The sequence below is a fragment of the Oncorhynchus nerka genome, linkage group LG21, assembly GCF_034236695.1.
Source record: "Oncorhynchus nerka isolate Pitt River linkage group LG21, Oner_Uvic_2.0, whole genome shotgun sequence".
NCBI lineage: Eukaryota > Metazoa > Chordata > Actinopteri > Salmoniformes > Salmonidae > Oncorhynchus > Oncorhynchus nerka.
The window spans coordinates 20,533,811-20,552,681 of NC_088416.1; the positions used below are offsets into that span (position 1 = coordinate 20,533,811).

Here is an 18,871-nt window from a genome sequence, read left to right on the forward strand (position 1 = left end):
GAGTCCTGCAGAGATGGTTGTCCTTCTGGAAGGTTCTCCCATCTCCACAGAGAAACTCTGGAGCTCTGTCAGAGTGACCATCATGTCCTTGGTCACCTCCCTGACCAAGGTCCTTCTCCCCCGATTGCTCAGTTTGGCTGGGTGGCCAGCTCTAGGAAGAGCCTTGGTGGTTCCAAATTTCTTCCATTTCTTCCGTTCTTCAATTTTAGAATAAGGCTGTGACATAACAAAACGTGGAAAAAGTCAAGGGGTCTGAATACTTTCCGAATGCACTGTATATACTGTATGTATTTTTTTAAATCAGGGGGTGCATTACCCTTCGCACCTCTACTTCCCGTGGCTATGTCCTCACCTTAGAGTCCTATTGCAGTATGGATTGTATATTTATATAAAGCCATCAATGAGATTTTACATGGCATACAGCTGAAAGGACATACATGTCATTTAGGCGTTTTGTGATCAGAAGTTAGTCAAGATGTTATCGAAACGTGGTCAACCCATTGAAATAGCCTTCTAAAACTCAACCATTTAAGTGTGGGGCCTTTACTGTCCAGATATGGTTTACTACTTTGGGACACCCACCACTCAGTCATTCTCAAGACAGGTGCTTGGTCCATTCATACAGTACTGATGAACAGGAGCCGGGGGAAATTACATTAACACAGCGGTGTTATGAGCCATTGACAAAGACTTGGGTGCTTCGCATACCCAACCTTCACCCCAACCAGTCTGCCCACACTAGATTCACCAGGGCTTTATGTAACCTGTCTGTCTGTGCGTCAGAGTTCCTCTACCCGTCTGTTTATTCTTCCCTCGTTTCCAGTCTGCCCACTCAGCTCTTATCTCACTGAGGTGTGTCAGTGTACCAGACATGGACACGGGTGGATGTTTGCAGTCATAAAGACCTAATGCTGCCAAAGTCCCCACAAACACCCTGCATGGTGGGCAAAGTCTCCAGAAAGTCCCCTATGCACCCCACATCTCTCTAGTCTGCTACCTCATTTTCCTATAGCAGGTCGTAAACAATCGTGTAAAGTACTTAAGGAAAAATATTTAAAGTACTACTGAGGTGGTTTTTTGGGGGGGGGTATCTGTACTTTACTACTAATATTTTTGACAACTTTTACTTCAATGCATTTTCACTGACACCCAAAAGTACTCGTTACATCTTGAATGCTTAGCAGGACAGGAAAACTGTCCTATTCACAAATATTTAGGCAATTACCTTTACCTTTGATACTTAAGTATATTTAAAACGAAATACTTTTCTATTGTCACTCAAATAGTATTTTACTGGGTGACTTTCACTTTTACTTGAGTCATTTTCCATTAAGGTGGCAGTTACTTTTACTCAAGTATGACAACTGGGTACTTTTCACAACACCGGTCGTAAATACAGGGAGGTGGCAATGTGGAAGATAATTTGGTTGTATATGCTTGTTTTTAGCTAGGTTAGAACACATTAGCCTAGTTATACTATGCATGAGTATAGGTTCCTATGTACAACTAAGTTTGTTGTTACAGTTGCTATGCTAAGTTGTTTTGACCCATCTTTTTAGTTTGGATTTCTTGTATCATTGTCATTAGAAAATTGAGAACCATTGTGCTATAAAAGCATAGAAAAGGGAATGTTGTCCGAATTGAACGTCAACTCATCGATCTTACTTTGACGACCATCTGTGGGACAAGATAGTCCCCCACACTCTTAGAAAAAGGGTTCCAAGAAGACTGCAGAGGTTCATCATATTTTGAATCACTTCTCTGATCGAGCGTCATGACTGGCGCAGGCATTGTGTTCACCGCCGCCTCAAATAACATATAGGCCTGACCAACCACGTCCACAAACGGCTGCTGTACAAAATGTTCTAAAATGAAAGGAGCACAGCAGTTGGACTCAGTGCGCAGACTCGCACTCACGGACAAAGCCACACACATACACACTTTCCAGGAATGTACTCTTTCCAAGAAGGGGAAATCGGTTTGACAGTGATGGAATAAACATCTGCAGAAGAAACGCATTATGAAACCATCCCAAGGTACCCGGTGTTGAAATCTCACATGAAGCAACGGGAGAAACAATATGATAAGGTGATTTCATTTTGTACTGTACATACTATACATATAACTGTATAGTGTATCAGCAACAACTGAAGGCCCAAAATTCAAATTCTGTAGATTTGTAGTGAGTCCCACAAAGGTGCCTTTGAAGGCAGTGGCCGCCTCAGAAAAACAGTACTTGGCATAACTCAGGTCTATATCTCCATGAATGGTTGGCTCCTGGCTCCCTACACTTGTTGTTCTCTCTTGAAGAGACAGTTACATAAAGCTGGGCTGTGCTCTCCTCTCTGATTGGTTCCAAGGGTGCCGCCTGACGGGTTAAGATTGATTGCTTCCTGCAGCAGGCTCTCTCCATACCGGCCCCTTGTTCTCTGATAGTATGCATATGTTTAACTGTTCGAGGAAGATCAGGCAGTAGAGCTGAAATGCTGAGACTGACTCTGGATCAGCACAGCGTTGACCTTAACTCAGTCATCAATGTTTACGCTGGCCTAAAGGCTGCTTATTTAGCAGATATGACTGACCTTTGACCTTAGCTGTGAAGTACAGCATCGAACTACTGCCACAGTTGTTGTTCATTCATGTGTTTGTTATTTAATCAAGACAACAAAGAAAAATAACTTCATTATTTGACATAATTTATTTTACATAATCACTTTATTCCTAAAAAATAAGACATTTGAAATGTACATTTTGTTCAATTCAAGTATAATGCAAACCAAACTGGTGTTTTGGCTTGATTAGAAGATACTCAGTGGACTGGGTCAGCTACAATTAGGGATGCGCACACACCTGGACCAATAGTGTTCATGCTATTGCAAAGCAGGACAAACTGTCACTACGGTGGTACCATTAACAAACTTCTATAGTCCAGTCGTCCATCTTAGGAAATACATCTCCACATTTTCCTTCTACCTCAAGCTATTCACACAGGCAAGGAATTCCATCAAACACAATTACAAACTACACAGTCGGCTGTCTGCACTTGCTCGCGTTTTGGACATTTTGTTCAAGCTAATGGAAACAATGTTGCGTATACATTTTTCTCACTGACCAATCCAAACAAAAGTAGGTCCATATACAATAAAGGATTTTTATACCAGGAAAACAATGACCAATTGGCTAATATTTGTGCACAATCTGTTCTGTCTGCATTCATAGGCACTTATCAAGGACATTAGAATGTTTGATGTTTGAAATGTGGGCCACTTGGCAATAGGCACTCATGAAACTTAACACACGTTTCACATACTATGTGATACAGTCGAGTAGTTATGTTGCTACAACTTCAACCTTCATAACAGGTTATAACCGGACATGGCTGATCTGGCTAACCAGTCGCTGGCTGTCAGCGTGCTTTACAACACTGATAACTGATAAGTAACACCCCCTTTTTGTGTGTTCTCCATACTCTGATAAGGATTTGAAATGATGCAACCTCCACTGAAACGACACTCAAATTAAGTGGCTATTCTTCACAGTGAATACAGTCATGACCACGTACTTCACCTAAACCTTCTCAACTCTGAAATGGTCGATCCCATGTTCTACCGGAATGACAAGATCTCCCACTTCCGCCTTGGTTTTTCTCCTTCTCCGCCACCCCTCCTTCACTTTCATGCTCCCCTCCACTGTCAACCCCAAATCCAGGTGTTGTAAGCGGGGCAGGAGGCTCCCGCTAAGGGCCTTGGTGTGGGATGGAGCATACAGAGCAGACTACTCGTATTTGGGGAGCAGTTTAATTTGAGATGGACAATCACTTGCACTTTGGAAGATGGCCATTCTAAAGCAACTGGTTCGGTCCCCTCTCCCTGAACCCCCCCCCTTCCTAGGAACACAACATTAGTGGGGACAGGAAGTGAGTGGGTTTACCCACTTCATGAAACAGGAAACCACTAGGGGTTTTAAAGCTGTGCAATCAGAAGCTTCTTCTCTTCTAGATCTCCTCCAGGATTGGTCGCGATGTCTTTCCCCCCACCACCACGTCAACATTAGGTCCCATTGAGATTTGGCCCCTTTTCTCTCTCCTTAGGGCTTAAGGTAATTGAAAGGTCAAAGTTCACTTGGCGACTCTGTATATGGCCAGGTCCAGCGGTTCTTTACTAGGAACACACCAGTCATCTGCCTCCAAGTTGACTTTGTAGTGTTTCAGAGCTGTCTTGTTGAACACAGGAAGCCTCTCCACTGAATCTGTGGACAATGCCTGAGGGAGAGAGCGGGGGATAGAAGATAGAGTTAGCGATTAGCATGTCTAGGAATGTGACAACTTGACAGGTTATTAGTATCTGAGATGTATACGGAGGTAGTAGGTCGTCGCCTCTTACCTTCATGTGAATGACAGCGTCGGTACCATGACCCTCCATTGAGTATAACTGCAGGTCTCCCTGGAAGTAACGCGCATAGAGGCGTGAAATGGGAAGCCCATATCCAAAACCAGCCTGGAGGGACACACAACAGGGGAAATGTTACGGCTAATGAAAATACATTGACATAGTTGGAACTATTAGCACGGTTAAAAAAATAGGTTCCTCGGTCTCAAGGTACAGAAATACTGCAACAAAAAACAAGGTCATCTAGTCGTAAGTATGGCTTCTGTGCGTTTTTAGGTTCTGTGAGGTTATATAAGTAGATGTGTATGTATCACGCACCAGTGGGGCCCGCTGATTGTCACCGAAGTCGGGTCTGGGAGCTGTGGAGTACATGTAGCTGAAGAGAGTCTCAATCTTTCTTAAGGGGACACCACCACCCCTATCCATCACCTAAAAAGAGAGAGAAAGAGAGCGAGATTACACACAGATTACGCTCACACCCATTTATTGACAATCTGGGTCCATTTAAATAGAGTTATCACTGATTAACACTATATATTGGGGAAAGAATACATGAACAAAAATGCCAGAGAACATCGGGCCAGAGAGAAGAAAATGCTAATGTCATTAGGAATAATCAAGGCATCTAGTGCAGAGGTGAGCAGATGGACCTGGTGGAGGTGGATCATGAGAGGATTTAGCTCAAATTCATTGAGACAGCCATAGTTTCACATTCACCACTGCTAAGATTCTAATTGGGGGAAAGGTTAACGACATCAACCAATAGCAGCTGTAGTTCATCCCTTACTAAATATGGCTAAACATACTTTGTCCAATCCTGTTAATGAGAGCATGGCTTAAGTGGCTCTTGATGAGAATGATGCCATGGATAACTCAATCAAGGCTGTACTAGGGGGTGAACTAGGCGGAGGGCACAATAGAGGAGAGCTAAGCTGTGGCACAACATTACAGCCAGCATCCTCTTTCTCTTACAAAACGTTGGGTTGTTTCAAATAAGGATTTGTAGTGGTTACACAATGAGGGAGTTCAATTGAATAACAGGATTGGGTTTACGGTTAGAGGTCACACAGGCGTATGTGTTGGTTCTATTTTGGGTTTGTTGTTTTGCGGTTTCATGGAGTTTAACTGGATTAGAAACGTTCACTTTTTTTTAACAGAGTTTCCAACAGTTCTACACTTTGTCCCCAGTTCTCTCATCATCTTGGGGTGGCAGGGTAGCCTAGTGGTTAGAGCGTTGGACTAGTAACCGGAAGGTTGCAAGTTCAAACCCCCGAGCTGACAAGGTACAAATCTGTCGTTCTGCCCCTGAACAAGGCAGTTAACCCACTGTTCCTAGGCCGTCATTGAAAATAGAATTTGTTCTTAACTGACTTGCCGAGTTAAATAAAGGTACAATTTAAAAAATCTTGATTCTAATTCCTGCAAGGCTAGATTGGAAGTCTGTCCTGCCGCTCACCTTGATTGACAGATCCTCTCCGCCAAGGGCCACCATGACTCTGATGGGTGGGAGGTTGTTGCTGACTTCATTGGTCTCAATTGTAGCTCTCATGGCATTCTGGGGGACATCAAAAGAGACCGTTCAGGTACTTGTCAACACATGACATCTGAACACACGCCATCATAATTTGATATTACTGCCCTAAAGTCATGCAGCCAATGTTCTCCCCATCATCCACTTTGAGTTTTAAGATATCATTACAAGGACTCACCTTGAAGAGCTCAAACAGCATGTGGTAGAGATGGGAGGGGATATAAGAAATCTGGATTGGATCTCTGACATTGTTGGCTGAAAAGGGAAATGATAAGACTATGAAATCCCCATAGGTGTATCGGTTTATTTCCTTATTAATAGCTACTAATAGCATGTCACGCTATTTAGCTTTTAAGATAATGTGTGAGTTTTTTTTCTTTTCAAATTCACATTAAGGGTGTGTAGAGGCCTGCTGGGCTTACAGTTCATCTCTCTTAGCTCCAGCTCAGGGGCCCCGAGGTAGTACTGCTCACAGAGCATCTTGGCGCTCTCAAACGCATCTGGAGAGAAAGAGAGGAGGAGGAAAGAAAGACATGTGATTAGCTGTTTCCAGCTGTCACTCCGCAAACAAAAATGAACATGATGGCCAAATGTAGACAGAGCCACTCTTTGAGTTATTGGCTTCAAATAAACAGAATACCGGTAAGCACTTCAAAAACTGGGTCTTTCTATCACCCTAACACCTCGTTTTCACCTTAGACCAATTTTAATAAGCAAGCCCCAATGGTTCTCTAACCTCGAATCACTTCAGTGACATCACACAGGGAGTCAATGCACCCGATGGTGTTGGGGTGGGCTGGGTTGGTGTTCCCGTCGAAAACAAGTGCTGCAGAGAAAACGGGGACAAGGGGAGGAGGAGAGGAAAAGGGGGGGGGAAGAGTTAGACTGTTACATGTGGTGGACCAAGTCCAAAATGTTTCAGTGAATGATTGAAAAAGGAAAAGACTGGGCAGGAGAGTACCGGCAAGGCCCAGTTCTGTTTGAATGACCTTGGACAAATAGGGCTGAGGTGGGTGGAGTGGAAAAAAAAGTGGTCCAAACTCTAAGAGCAGTTTGAACCTGTTCTTCATTGGTTGCATAAGAGCTGACAACACAAAACGCTGTACCCATAGCACAGCATGGACACTACTTATCCTACTACAGTTGGAAAATTCTAGAGGCAAAAACGAGTTAAATGAGTTCTTTATTCTCTTAAGAACCCTATTTCCTGTCTTATAGTCAAGCCTCCGGGCTGAGACTGTCCAAAAAAATCTACCTCAGCATGTGCAAGCACCTCTGCCAGTCTTTCCATTACAACCCTTGTATAACTGGTTGCCAGCACAATTAGAACACTACTTGGATGTGTGTCAAGACTAACAGTGTAAGCATTAATCTCAGCTTCAAACGGCTTGTTCAATGCCAGGGCCAAATTGTTGCATTGCCTTCTGCTTGAGTTGCAGGTTCAGTTAAGGGGAACTGGATTGGTCAAGGCCAAACTGATATAGGCGAATCCCTGTCAACCATCAGCAACAGCTGTTTTCTAAGAATTGCTCCCCTGGAATTGGTGAGAGGTTGGCAAGTCCCAAAAACACATCCTCTAAACTATGTTAGAAAATAAACAGATAGCTTTAACTGACAAGCTTATTTTGAACTAATCCATGTGGAATGCCTGTGACCTCAGAGGCGGGACTTACTGTGCTGGTTGATGAGCATGCGGATGGAGATACGGCTCATGTAGAATCGGTCCAGGAAGTACTGGATGTTCAGGCTAGTGACCGGGTCCTGGCCGAAGGCGTCTTTGTACTCGATGACGCCCTGCGCCATAGTGGGCACCACATTATTGTGCCTGTTCCTAATGGTCTCCAGGGACTCAACAAACCTGGAGAGGGAGAGAAAGGGGGCTGTCAATCTGAGTCTTTAACAATCCCCCCCCCCCAAAAAATAAAAAAAATAAAAATAAAAATAACCAGCTAGGTTTTCAGAGTTAGTATTAGATGATTAATATATGCTATTTAGAAGACGCTTTTATCCAAAGCGACTTACAGTCAAGTCATACATTTCATGTACGGATGGCCCCAGTGGGAATCAAACCCTTCATCCATCTTGGCATTGCAAATGCCATGCTCTACCGACTGAGCCACGCAGGACCACAATATGGAGGTGCAAACTTACGATTCCAAGACACTGTGGTCGTCTGGGCTCTTGTCGAGGAAGTCCAAGATCTCCATAAGGCTTTGTATGTACCTAGGAGAGAGAGAAGGAAGAGTTGATTAGGTGACCTTCGTATTTGTATGTACCTAGGAGAGAGAGAAGGAAGAGTTAATTAGGTGACCTTAGTATTTGGATGTACCTAGGAGAGAGAGAAGGAAGAGTTAATTAGGTGACCTTAGTATTTGGATGTACCTAGGAGAGAGAGAAGGAAGAGTTGATTAGGTGACCTTAGTATTTGGATGTACCTAGGAGAGAGAGAAGGAAGAGTTAATTAGGTGACCTTAGTATTTGGATGTACCTAGGAGAGAGAGAAGGAAGAGTTAATTAGGTGACCTTAGTATTTGGATGTACCTAGGAGAGAGAGAAGGAAGAGTTGATTAGGTGACCTTAGTATTTGGATGTACCTAGGAGAGAGAGAAGGAAGAGTTGATTAGGTGACCTTAGTATTGCCACATTACAATCAAACAGCCATCGTCAGCATTTGTTTAAATACTGAGATGAAAAAAAAACATTGACTCGCAATAGTTATGCAAAAGGCTATTGGGTCTCAGGCTCTGTCACAAGAGACTGTCAGTAGATAGGGAAGGTACTTTTGCACTGGTAATTTTCCAGTTGGCTTTTGGACCCTTTTTTTTAGGTGCCATTCTTGCATCCCTGTCCCTGTCACTTTGGGTGTGGCTCACTCCTGTTTGTGTGTCGGGGATTTTTTTTTAGCCACCCCTATCTGACCTCCACACAACAAGAGATGGGAACTCCGCAGTCCCAGCCCCTCTCCTCCACCAATCAGAGGGCAGTATGCCAAGAACATTCCACCCCCAGCTCCAACCACTTCCTTTACCTGCCTACAAGGGAAAACAAGATTACATATCAGGGCAGCGTACTGTGTCTTCTTTATATAGCAGGAACCTACTATCTATCATGTGCCACTTATCATATTAATGATGGCAGTTCAAATTGACACAACACATTATATTACCTGTTTGCTACACAGCTGTTAGATTATTAGATTATCAATCCCATTGACTAGATGTGTAATTAGAGCTATGTGTAAATGTGCATTGTAATGGTGATCTAACTATGGCCACTAAATCAAATTGTTCACCTCGGGAATAAGGGAAGTGTGTTTTTTCTTCCTTTGAATGTCTTTCTCAGGTTTCAGTGTGATGTTCCCTGCTCACAGCAACGTTCATTTGACGTCTTCCCGACTCCACCAGAGGCGGATCGTTACAATCACCGCAGTACACAGCTACTTTTGGAACGTGTGCTCCCGCAGCCACGTGCAAGAAAAACATCTTCCCGTTTGTAGCCGGGGCGCGCAAACTGGAGACACGTTTCATCATTCAGGTCATTAGCATAAACATCCTACAGAGCTACGTACACGCTCGATGTGTTATCGGTGGACACTTCTGGTCATAAAACTCAGTCATACCAAGAAAATACACCAAATAATACCATACGGATTCAAATCATGTTATACCGTAGAAGTGCAATAACATGATCAAATTGAGTTATGGCATTCCAATGCACATTCTAAAACATCAGATTTCTGCCGTTTATTTTTTTTCTGTAAAGGTATTTTGTGACTTCCTTCAACAAAACCCAAAGTGCAATATACTTCCATTGGCTATTACACAAGTGCAATGGTACAGTTTGCACTTGAAGTTCCCCTTTCGCACTCTGGAGTGCGCGGAGCGGTCAGAGACGTAGGCCACTATATACTCAACTGTTCCTGCCAAGACAACACTGAGTCAAAAACAACGAGGGGAGGGAGGGAACTGGGACAAAGTTCACAGCGCGAGTGACTGGCGCACAGCTGGGACACTAGAGCTATGCATTGGCCAAATGACCATGACAACAACGTTGCTTAATCAAATCCCGGGTATGTGCGCTATGCTGCAAACAATAAACATGTTTGTGCTGACACTGTGGCACAACATATCCCGATTATAGTATATAGAGGGCGCCAATATATGCTATTGTCCCGTTAAAAGTTTACGTTTTCGGATAGGTTCCTGATTGCTCTAGCTGTCTCTTACCAGCGTTGCACCAGCTGCACCGATGGTGTGGTCAACAACCGGTCCGGCAAGAGGTTGAGCTCTTTCATGATGTTGGACAGCCGGACGGGGAGTTCTTGTCTGAGGAAGGCGAAGGATGTCTTCTCGCAGGCATTTGTAGAACCTGGAGATGGTCGGTGTCAAAGTTAGATAAGCTAGAGCAAAAGTGCTTGAGGATATATCAAAGCAATTGTGTAATAATAATAGCTATTATGTATCCTCATCATCATCATCATTATCACCTGTACATGCCAAACTATGGCCTATGCAGACAGGTTTCTGCCTATTCCTTCAGTATCTCATATCGTTACTGAAAACCATGGTAACGTTGTAGTCTACATTTACACAGTATGATTGGCTAGCTGGAACAACCACGTTTCCTTACATAATCATAAACATGTTCAGCACATGCGACTGCTGCTTGTGGTCAAACTTGAACCAGCCTACATCCGTAGGTAGTATTGTTTGCACATGGGACAAGTCAGTGTAAACATATTGAAAAAGGATATCTAATTACCATAGTCAGTGTTGTAGTTTAGATTTAGATTATACCCCTATGTCTTGTATGGTTTAATTACCATTTTCTTTACATTTCCTACCATGTGTTACTCTGCAAGCCTACAAAAAATACAATGATATCCCTCTATCAGTGTGCACGACGTTGAAATTAATATTGAAACATTGTGCGCTCGAATTATTTGCTGAGCAACATCATGGCATTGGAATTCAAAATTATGCCGTTGAGTTTGTATTCTACTCACCGAAATCCAAGAATTGCTTCATAGACAAAGGTGATGGTGAGAATTTAGAGAAATGGTCAATATGCTTTGGCACGTTGGCCAAAGCAGCGTTCTTCATCAGGAATCTGACAAACTTCATTATGCAAGGCAATTAAAAATCGTCAAGAAAAATCGAAATGTCCGTTCAGAACACAAGATGTATAGCTCCTGTCAGTTTAGGTCTGTCTCGAGTGTTTACGTTCAATGTTGATTTTCTGAAGATTGCGATAGTTGGAGTTGTCTTGAAGTAAACTTCTCCAGCCAATAGCGTTGCTTTATGCGCAGGGCTGGCCAATGAGAGTGGGCGGTCAGTGCGCAGTGCTAGGAACCCCCCCACACACAAGACATAGTCAACAACCCAACAGGGGCATGATGATGGTGTTGACAGATTGTGTGTGCCATCTCTAATTTACATAACCTAAATGAACCTACTTGTAGTCTACGTCTGTCGCCTGTCTGGAAATAATCTCTGTTATGCTGTTGACAACCTCAACAAGGTGACGTTCAGGGATGTTAGTAGCCTACTGCTGTCCAGAAAACAAAGGCTCAATTTGAATGTTACTGTGAATGCAGGGCATAGTTAATTTTATTATAATTGATAGTTCATTTCAATATTTTCACATTGCTGTGTTCATTTGACTTGGAACCAAGTCCAACCCCCCCCAAAAAAAAAAAAAAAAACATGGTAACTTGTTTGATTTGGATCCCCATTAACAGACAACTAGTCTTCATGGGGTCCGACACACAAAATTACTTTACATGTTTACAGTAATGGTATCAATACTTGGTCAAGGAGCACTGAGCTTCACACAGCTTCCATTCACACCTCCATTCAGGTCAGAGAGGGGTAAACAAAACAACAACAAGCATACATGTCACAACAAGCATACATGTCACAACAAGCATACATGTCACAACAAGCATACATGTCACAACAAGCATACATGTCACAACAAGCATACATGTCACAACAAGCATACATGTCACAACAAGCATACATGTCACAACAAGCATACATGTCTGGTGAACTAGGCCATGCAGAAAAATTCAAAAGGAATTTCAGTCTTTTGCAACAACAAAACATGATGAAGTACATAACTGGAATGTTATTGTTTTTCTTCCTGCTTGTTACCATCTAGAATATATGTTCCCTCAGACAATACCAGGCCAATACCATCTAAGACAGGACAGTAAAATCAAGTGGTGCCGTTGTATGCTATAGTAGTAAACACGCCATCATAATCCTTTTATGGTGTTCATTCACAACGAGGTGAGAGTTGGAGTGGGCGTGCCACTGCGTTTCCATCAACAAGGTGAGGCACGGTACAGAACATAGATAGAGAGAGTAGATAGGGAGAGAGAGGGAGAACAGGCTTGGCTTGATGGTCAATGACAACAGCAGCAGTGAGGGACGGGAATCAAATGGTTAGAGTGGGCTGCTTATACCAGAGGCAGAGGGTTCGTAGTGAGGACGACTGGCTACTATTCTGAACTTTGCGTGGTGAGCTTTCTGGCATCCAGAGCTGCTGAGGCATCAGCCAAGTGGTGCTACACAGACTGGAAGAGGCTATACGACTCAGGCTGGTTCCCAGACTTGCCCTCTACAAGATCATCAGCAGACTCCATCACCATCCTCTGTCCAGCTCCCTTTGCTCAAGCCATGAACAGAACCCTCTCTATCTTCAGAGGATGGAGCTTTCAAAGATTCGCCCTCTATTGGTTGAACCGTCATGATATATTGCTTGTTTGTTTTTTGCTCTTAAAAGGCTTTGAGATTCTATTGAAAGCACTATAGAAATGTAATAAATTATAATAAATTACCACCAGCCAAATTCATCTTTAGTGTGTGTGTGTGTGTGTGTGTGTGTGTGTGTGAGTGTGAGTGAGAGAGAGCAAGAGGTAGACACAGAGAGAGAGCACACTGCCCACAAAATGTGGTGGAAACAGCTGCACTTCCTAACCTTCTGCCAAATGTATGACCATAGCAGAGACGCATAATTCCCTCAGATTACACAGATCCACAAAGAATTCAAAAACAAACCCAATTTTGATAAACTTCCATATCTTTTTGGTGAAATGCCTCACTGTGCAATCACAGCAACAATATTTGTGACCTGTTGCCGCAAGAAATGGGCAACCAGTGAAGAACAAACATCATTTAAATACAACATACAGTTGAAGTCGGAAGTTTACATACACTTAGGTTGGTGTCATTAAAACTCATTTTTCAACCACTCCACAAATTTCTTGTTAACAAACTATAGTTTTGACAAGTCGGTTAGGACATCTACTTTGTGAATGACAAGTGATTTTTCCAACAATTGTTTACAGACAGATTATTTCACTGTATCACAATTCCAGTGGGTCAGAAGTGTACATACACTAAGTTGACTGTGCCTTTAAACAGCTTGGAAAATTCCAGAAAATTATGTCATGCCTTTAGAAGCTTCTGATAGGCTAATTGACATAATTTGTGTCAATTGGAGGTTTACCTGTGGATGTATTTCAATGCCTACCTTCAAACTCAGTGCCTCTTTGCTTGACATCATGGGAAAATCAAAAGAAATTAGCCAAGACCTCAGAAAAAGAATTGTAGACCTCTACAAGTCTGGTTCATCCTTGGGAGCAATTTCCAAACACTTGAAGTTACCACGTTCATCTGTACAAAAAAATAGTACGCAAGTATAAACACCATGGGACCACGCAGCCGTCATACCGCTCATGAAGGAGACGCGTTCTGTCTCCTAGAGATGAACGTACCTTGATGCAAAAAGTGCAAATCAATCCCAGAACAACAGCAAAAAACCTTGTGAAGATGCTGGAGGAAACAGGTACAAAAGTATCTATATCCACAGTAAAACAAGTCTTATATTGACATAACCTAAAAGGCCGCTCAGCAAGGAAGAAGCCAATGCTGCAATTCCGTCATAAAAAAGCCAGACTACAGTTTGCAACTGCACATGGGGACAAAGATCGTACTTTTTGGAGAAATGTCCTCTGGTCTGATGAAACAAAAACAGAACTGTTTGGCCATAATGACCATCATTATGTTTGGAGGAAGAAGGGGGAGGCTTGCAAAGCTGAAGAATACCATCCCAACCGTGAAGCACGGGGGTGGCAGCATCATGTTGTGGGGGTGCTTTGCTGCAGGAGGGACTGGTGCACTTGACAAAATAGATGGCATCATGAGGGAAGGCAAATTATATGTAAATATTGAAGCAACATCTCAAGACATCAGTCAAGTTAAAGCTTGATGGCAAATGAGTCTTCCAAATGGACAATGACCCCAAGCATAATTCCAAAGTTGTGACAAAATGGCTTAAGGATAACAAAGTCAAGGTATTGGAGTGGCCATCACAAGGCCCTGACCTCAATCCTATAGAAAATGTGTGGGCAGAACTTAAAAAGCGTGCATGAGCAAGGAGGCCTACAAACCTGACTCAGTTACACCAGCTCTGTCAGGAGGAATCGGCCAAAATTCACCCAACTTATTGTGGGAAGCTTGTGGAAGGCTACCCGAAACATTTGACCCAAGTTAAACAATTTAAAGGCAAAGCTACCAAATACTAATTGAGTGTATGTATACTTCTGGCCCACTGGGAATGTGATGAAAGAATAAATAATTTCACATTTTGAAAATAAAGTGGTGATCCTAATTGACCAAAGACAGGGAATTTTTACTAGGATTAAATGTTTGGAATTATGAAATGTATTTGGCTAAGGTGTATGTAAACTTCTGACAACTGTATATTTGTGTTTATTTATTTTCCCTTATGTACTTGAACTATTCACACATAATTACTACACTATATATATATATATATATATATACACATAATGACAGCAACAATTGTAACTGTTGCAAGTGTAATGTTTACTGTACATTTCTTATTGTTTATTTCACCTTTGTTTATTATCTATTTCACTTGCTTTGGCAATGTAAATCAAATCAAACGTTATTTGGCACATACGTAGTGTAGACCTTACCGTGAAATGCTTACTTACAAGCCCTTAACCAACATAGCAGTTCAAGAAGAGTTAAGAAAATATTTACCAAATAAACTAAAAAATAATAAAAAGTAACCCTAAAATAACAATGACGAGGCTATATACAGGGTCTATCTGTACCGAGTCAATGTGTGGGGGTACAGGTTAGTCGATGTAATTTGTACATGTAGGTAGGGGTGAAATGACTATGCATAGATAATAAACAGCAAGAATCAGCAGTGTACAAAATAAATGGTGGGTGGTGTCAATGTAAATAGTCCAGTGGCCATTTGATGAATGGTTCAGCAGTCTTATAGCTTGGGGGTAGAAGCTGTTAAGGAGCCTTTTGGTCCTAGACTTGGGGCCCCGGCACTGCTTGCCGTGCGGTAGCAGAAAGAACAGTCTATGACTTGGGTGACTGGAGTCTCTGACAAATTTTTGGGCCTTTCTCAGACACCGCCGATTATATAGGTCCTGGATGGCAGGAGGCTTGGCCCCAGTGATGTACTGGGCCATACACATTACCCTCTGTAGCGCCTTATGGTCAGATGCCAAGCAGTTGCCATACCAGGCGGTGATGCAACCAGTCAGGATGCTCTCGATGGTGCAGCTGGAAAAGGTTTTGAGGATCTGGGGACCCATGACAAATCTTTTCAGTCTCCTGAGGGGGAAAAGGTGTTGTCATGCCCTCTTCACAACTGTCTTGGTGTGTTTGGACTATGATAGTTCATTGGTGATGTGGACACCAAGGCCCTTGAAACTCTGGACCCGCTCCACTACAGCCCCGTCGATGTTAATGGGGGCCTGTTCGGCCCGCCTTTTCCTGTAGTCCACGATCAGCTCCTTTGTCACATTAAGGGAGAGGTCGTTGTCCTGGCACCACACAACCAGGTCTCTGACCTCCTCCCTATAGGATGTCTCATCATTGTCGGTGATCAGGCCTACAACTGTTGTGTCGTCAGCAAACTTCATGATGGTGTTGGAGTCTTATTTGCCACGCAGTTGTGGTTGAACAGGGAGTATAGGAGGGGACTGACTACTCACCCCTGAGGGGCCCCAGTGTTGTGGATCAGCGTGGCAGACGTGTTGTTGCCTACCCTTACCACTTGGGGGCGGCCCGTCAGGAAGTCCAGGAACCAGTTGCAGAGGGAGGTATTTAGTCCCAGGGTCCTCAACTTAGTGATGAGCTTTGAGGGCACTATGGTGTTGAACGCTGAGCTGTAGTCAATGAACGGCATTCTCACATAGGTGTTCCTTTTGTCCAGGTGGGAAAGGGCAGTGTGGAGTGCGATTGAGACATCTGTGGATCTGTCGGAGTGGTATGCAAATTGTTTCCCATGCCAATAAAGCCTTTTAAATTAAATGTGTGAGTGAGTGAGTGAGAGAGAGTGTCTAGGGATTCTACCCTCTTAAAATACAGGGTATGGGCATGATCATCCAAGGACATGTTGATGATTCATCCTAATTCAGCATGTAGACAAGAGGGCACAGTAAATCCAGTTGACCAGCACCTGTCTTTTAATGTAGCTACATACCCGTGTTTACTCATTGGCTAGCTTGTGAAGGGACGTGACCAGACAGAGAGACAAGGAGAGGAAGAGTCTGAGTTGAAGGGTCATGTGTGATTTAGAATGATTAGTTGTTGTGGTGGTGTACTATAAACACAGGGCAGTGATCCAGTTAATCGGACCAGTAGACATGAGGGACGGCGCTCAAAGTACAGGATTATATAACGATCTGCTGGATTCCATCTTGGTATTGGTGGGGTCAGTGAACCTTGTGCAGGGAATAGTATACTGCTCTGCTGCTTTGACAGTGTTCGCTGTATAGCCTACTAGTGTGCAAACTGTGTAGCCTGGCCTACAATAGTGTCCTAAACGTCTAAAGTTCACCAGTGGTGTCATATATACACTAAAGGAGGCCAAATTCAAGGAAATATACAGTGCAATATACACAATGTTGCTCAATTAGGTTACATTGTTCTGGGCCCAAACAAGAGAGAGAGATAGGAATATGTTGATTACATAACACAGTATATATCAGTACAGAGAGTGCTAGCTGCCTAATGCCCTCAGACTGAAATGCTGTGTAAGCACATAGCACAATGGCCCACTGCCAGTCAATGGATACTCGCTTTTCCAGGCCAACAAGCAATGCACCAACCTGTTGCTTTACCCGTGGCCTGCAGGGGGGGGGGGAATGACAAAAACATTAGATCTGAGTGAACAGTCGATTGGATAAACTAGGCCGAGTGTATTAACTAGCTTTTCGCTAGCATCAGGCCGATTAGATCGCTATGCGTTACACCACAGGCCACACGGCATTCAGGTGAAGCAACGGTTACGTGCATTGACTCCAGACGTTCTATGCTATATACACTATCGAAATAACATTTTTGTAGATGGTCATTTCAACCGTTTTTAAAAGACATCACATAGTAATACAGAATACATATATAAATATATTATATAGCTGTTTTAAGTAGAAATAGCTAGTACTACGGACTAAGTCGCTCTGGATAAGAGCGTCTGCTAAATGACTTAAATGTAATGTAAAATGTCTGATTACCCGTTAGATTAGATCACTTTTATTAGTCATGAATGTAAAAAATAAAAAATGTAAAAAATATATTTAAAAAAACATGACAATCATCTCCTGGTCCTTCACCCTCCTTTTGCCATATAAACAGTGTTGTACTGGACCAGGGTTATCAGGAAATAATGTCAAGTGAGATGAGACGGGTCTTGCCCAATTTGTCCAAACGTTTGTTCCTTGGAAAGATCCTTCTCACAGTGCATCACTCAGCACTCTAAGAGCACACATTTCAACACGTTTAATCGTCAAATTAGGTGACGAACAGAAACAGGTATTAATAACCGGTATTAATGTATTAATACGACATGAATAACCATGTATTAATAGATTGTAAATTGGCGAACACTTATTAATCGCGTCTTGCTTGGGAAATATTGTCCGAGTAACATGATCTCTCTTCTTAGAAAGCCCCTCTCCCTCGACCTCTCACCAAGTAAAAACAACCCAGCCTAGTATAGGTTTGTTGACATGGAAATGACTAGCTGTGGTCAAGTTGGGAGTGCCATGGTAATGGACCATGGGATGCCAAGCGTTCAGCACCCAGTGAAACCCATGAAGTGACAGGGCACAATTACATATGTTTACATGTAAGGAATCAGGGATGTTTCTTTTCTTGTGGTGAGCTGTGGAAAGAATTTCCTCTTGACGGACAATAAACACCAATCAATCAATGTATGTTTACACCTAGTAAACATCTGGTTTTTGAAATGGTGAAGTCATTAAATATTTATTTACCGCTATTGATTTATTTCTGTAGAAAATCCATAACATCTTTAGAATTGCAGACTCAAAGTCAACACTGAAACTGTGAAACTGAGGTGTAGAGTCCATAAAAGGACTGTATTCAACATGTTATTTATGTATTAGGATTGTATGGTACTTTTCTTTAGCACGTGATTCTTTGGGAGTACCCACTTCACACCTGGGAAGGTCACTGTCTGACATTAGTACGCCTGTCTAGACAATCTGAAATCACATGTACACTATATATACGAAAGTATGTGGACACCGCTTCAAATGAGTGGATTCGGGCTATTTCAGCCACACACGTTGTTGACTGGTGTATAACTTCGAGCACACAGCCAGGCAATCTCCATAAACACACATTGGCAGTAGAATGGCCCGTACTGAAGAGCTCAGTGACTTTCAACGTAGCACTGTCATAGTCTGCCACCGTTCCAACAAGTCAGTTCTTCACATTTCTGCCTTGCTAGAGCTGCACCGGTCAAATGTAAGTGTTGTTATTGTGAAGTGGAAACGAACAATGGCTCAGCCGCGAAGTGGTAGGCCACACAAGCTCACAGAAGGGGACCGCTGAGTGCTGAAGCGCATAACGCACACAAATCT

General features: G+C 42.8%; 1 protein-coding gene across 1 annotated transcript; it reads right to left on the reverse strand.

Moving 5' to 3' along the window:
- Positions 1 to 2,679: 2,679 nt before the first annotated feature.
- Positions 2,680 to 11,190, reverse strand: LOC115104047 (pyruvate dehydrogenase (acetyl-transferring) kinase isozyme 2, mitochondrial-like). The gene is made up of 11 exons (XM_029625206.2): positions 10,925 to 11,190; positions 10,146 to 10,287; positions 8,071 to 8,142; positions 7,593 to 7,777; positions 6,656 to 6,745; positions 6,342 to 6,419; positions 6,098 to 6,174; positions 5,845 to 5,943; positions 4,707 to 4,817; positions 4,383 to 4,496; positions 2,680 to 4,261 (listed from the first exon to the last, which is right to left on the reverse strand). The coding sequence occupies exons 1-11, from the start codon at positions 11,040 to 11,042 to the stop codon at positions 4,118 to 4,120; spliced, it is 1,230 nt and encodes a 409-aa protein (XP_029481066.1). The 5' UTR covers positions 11,043 to 11,190; the 3' UTR covers positions 2,680 to 4,117.
- Positions 11,191 to 18,871: the final 7,681 nt, after the last annotated feature.

Bases quoted from the DNA above. Each gene is read 5' to 3' on its own strand.
- LOC115104047 (XM_029625206.2), bottom strand. From the start codon at position 11,042: ATGAAGTTTGTCAGATTCCTGATGAAGAACGCTGCTTTGGCCAACGTG. The intron at 6,746-7,592 runs GTAAGTCCCGCC...TTTTCTCTGCAG, and splicing joins CATGCTCATCAACCAGCACA to CACTTGTTTTCGACGGGAAC. The intron at 6,420-6,655 runs GTTAGAGAACCA...CTTTCTCTCCAG, and splicing joins TGTCACTGAAGTGATTCGAG to ATGCGTTTGAGAGCGCCAAG.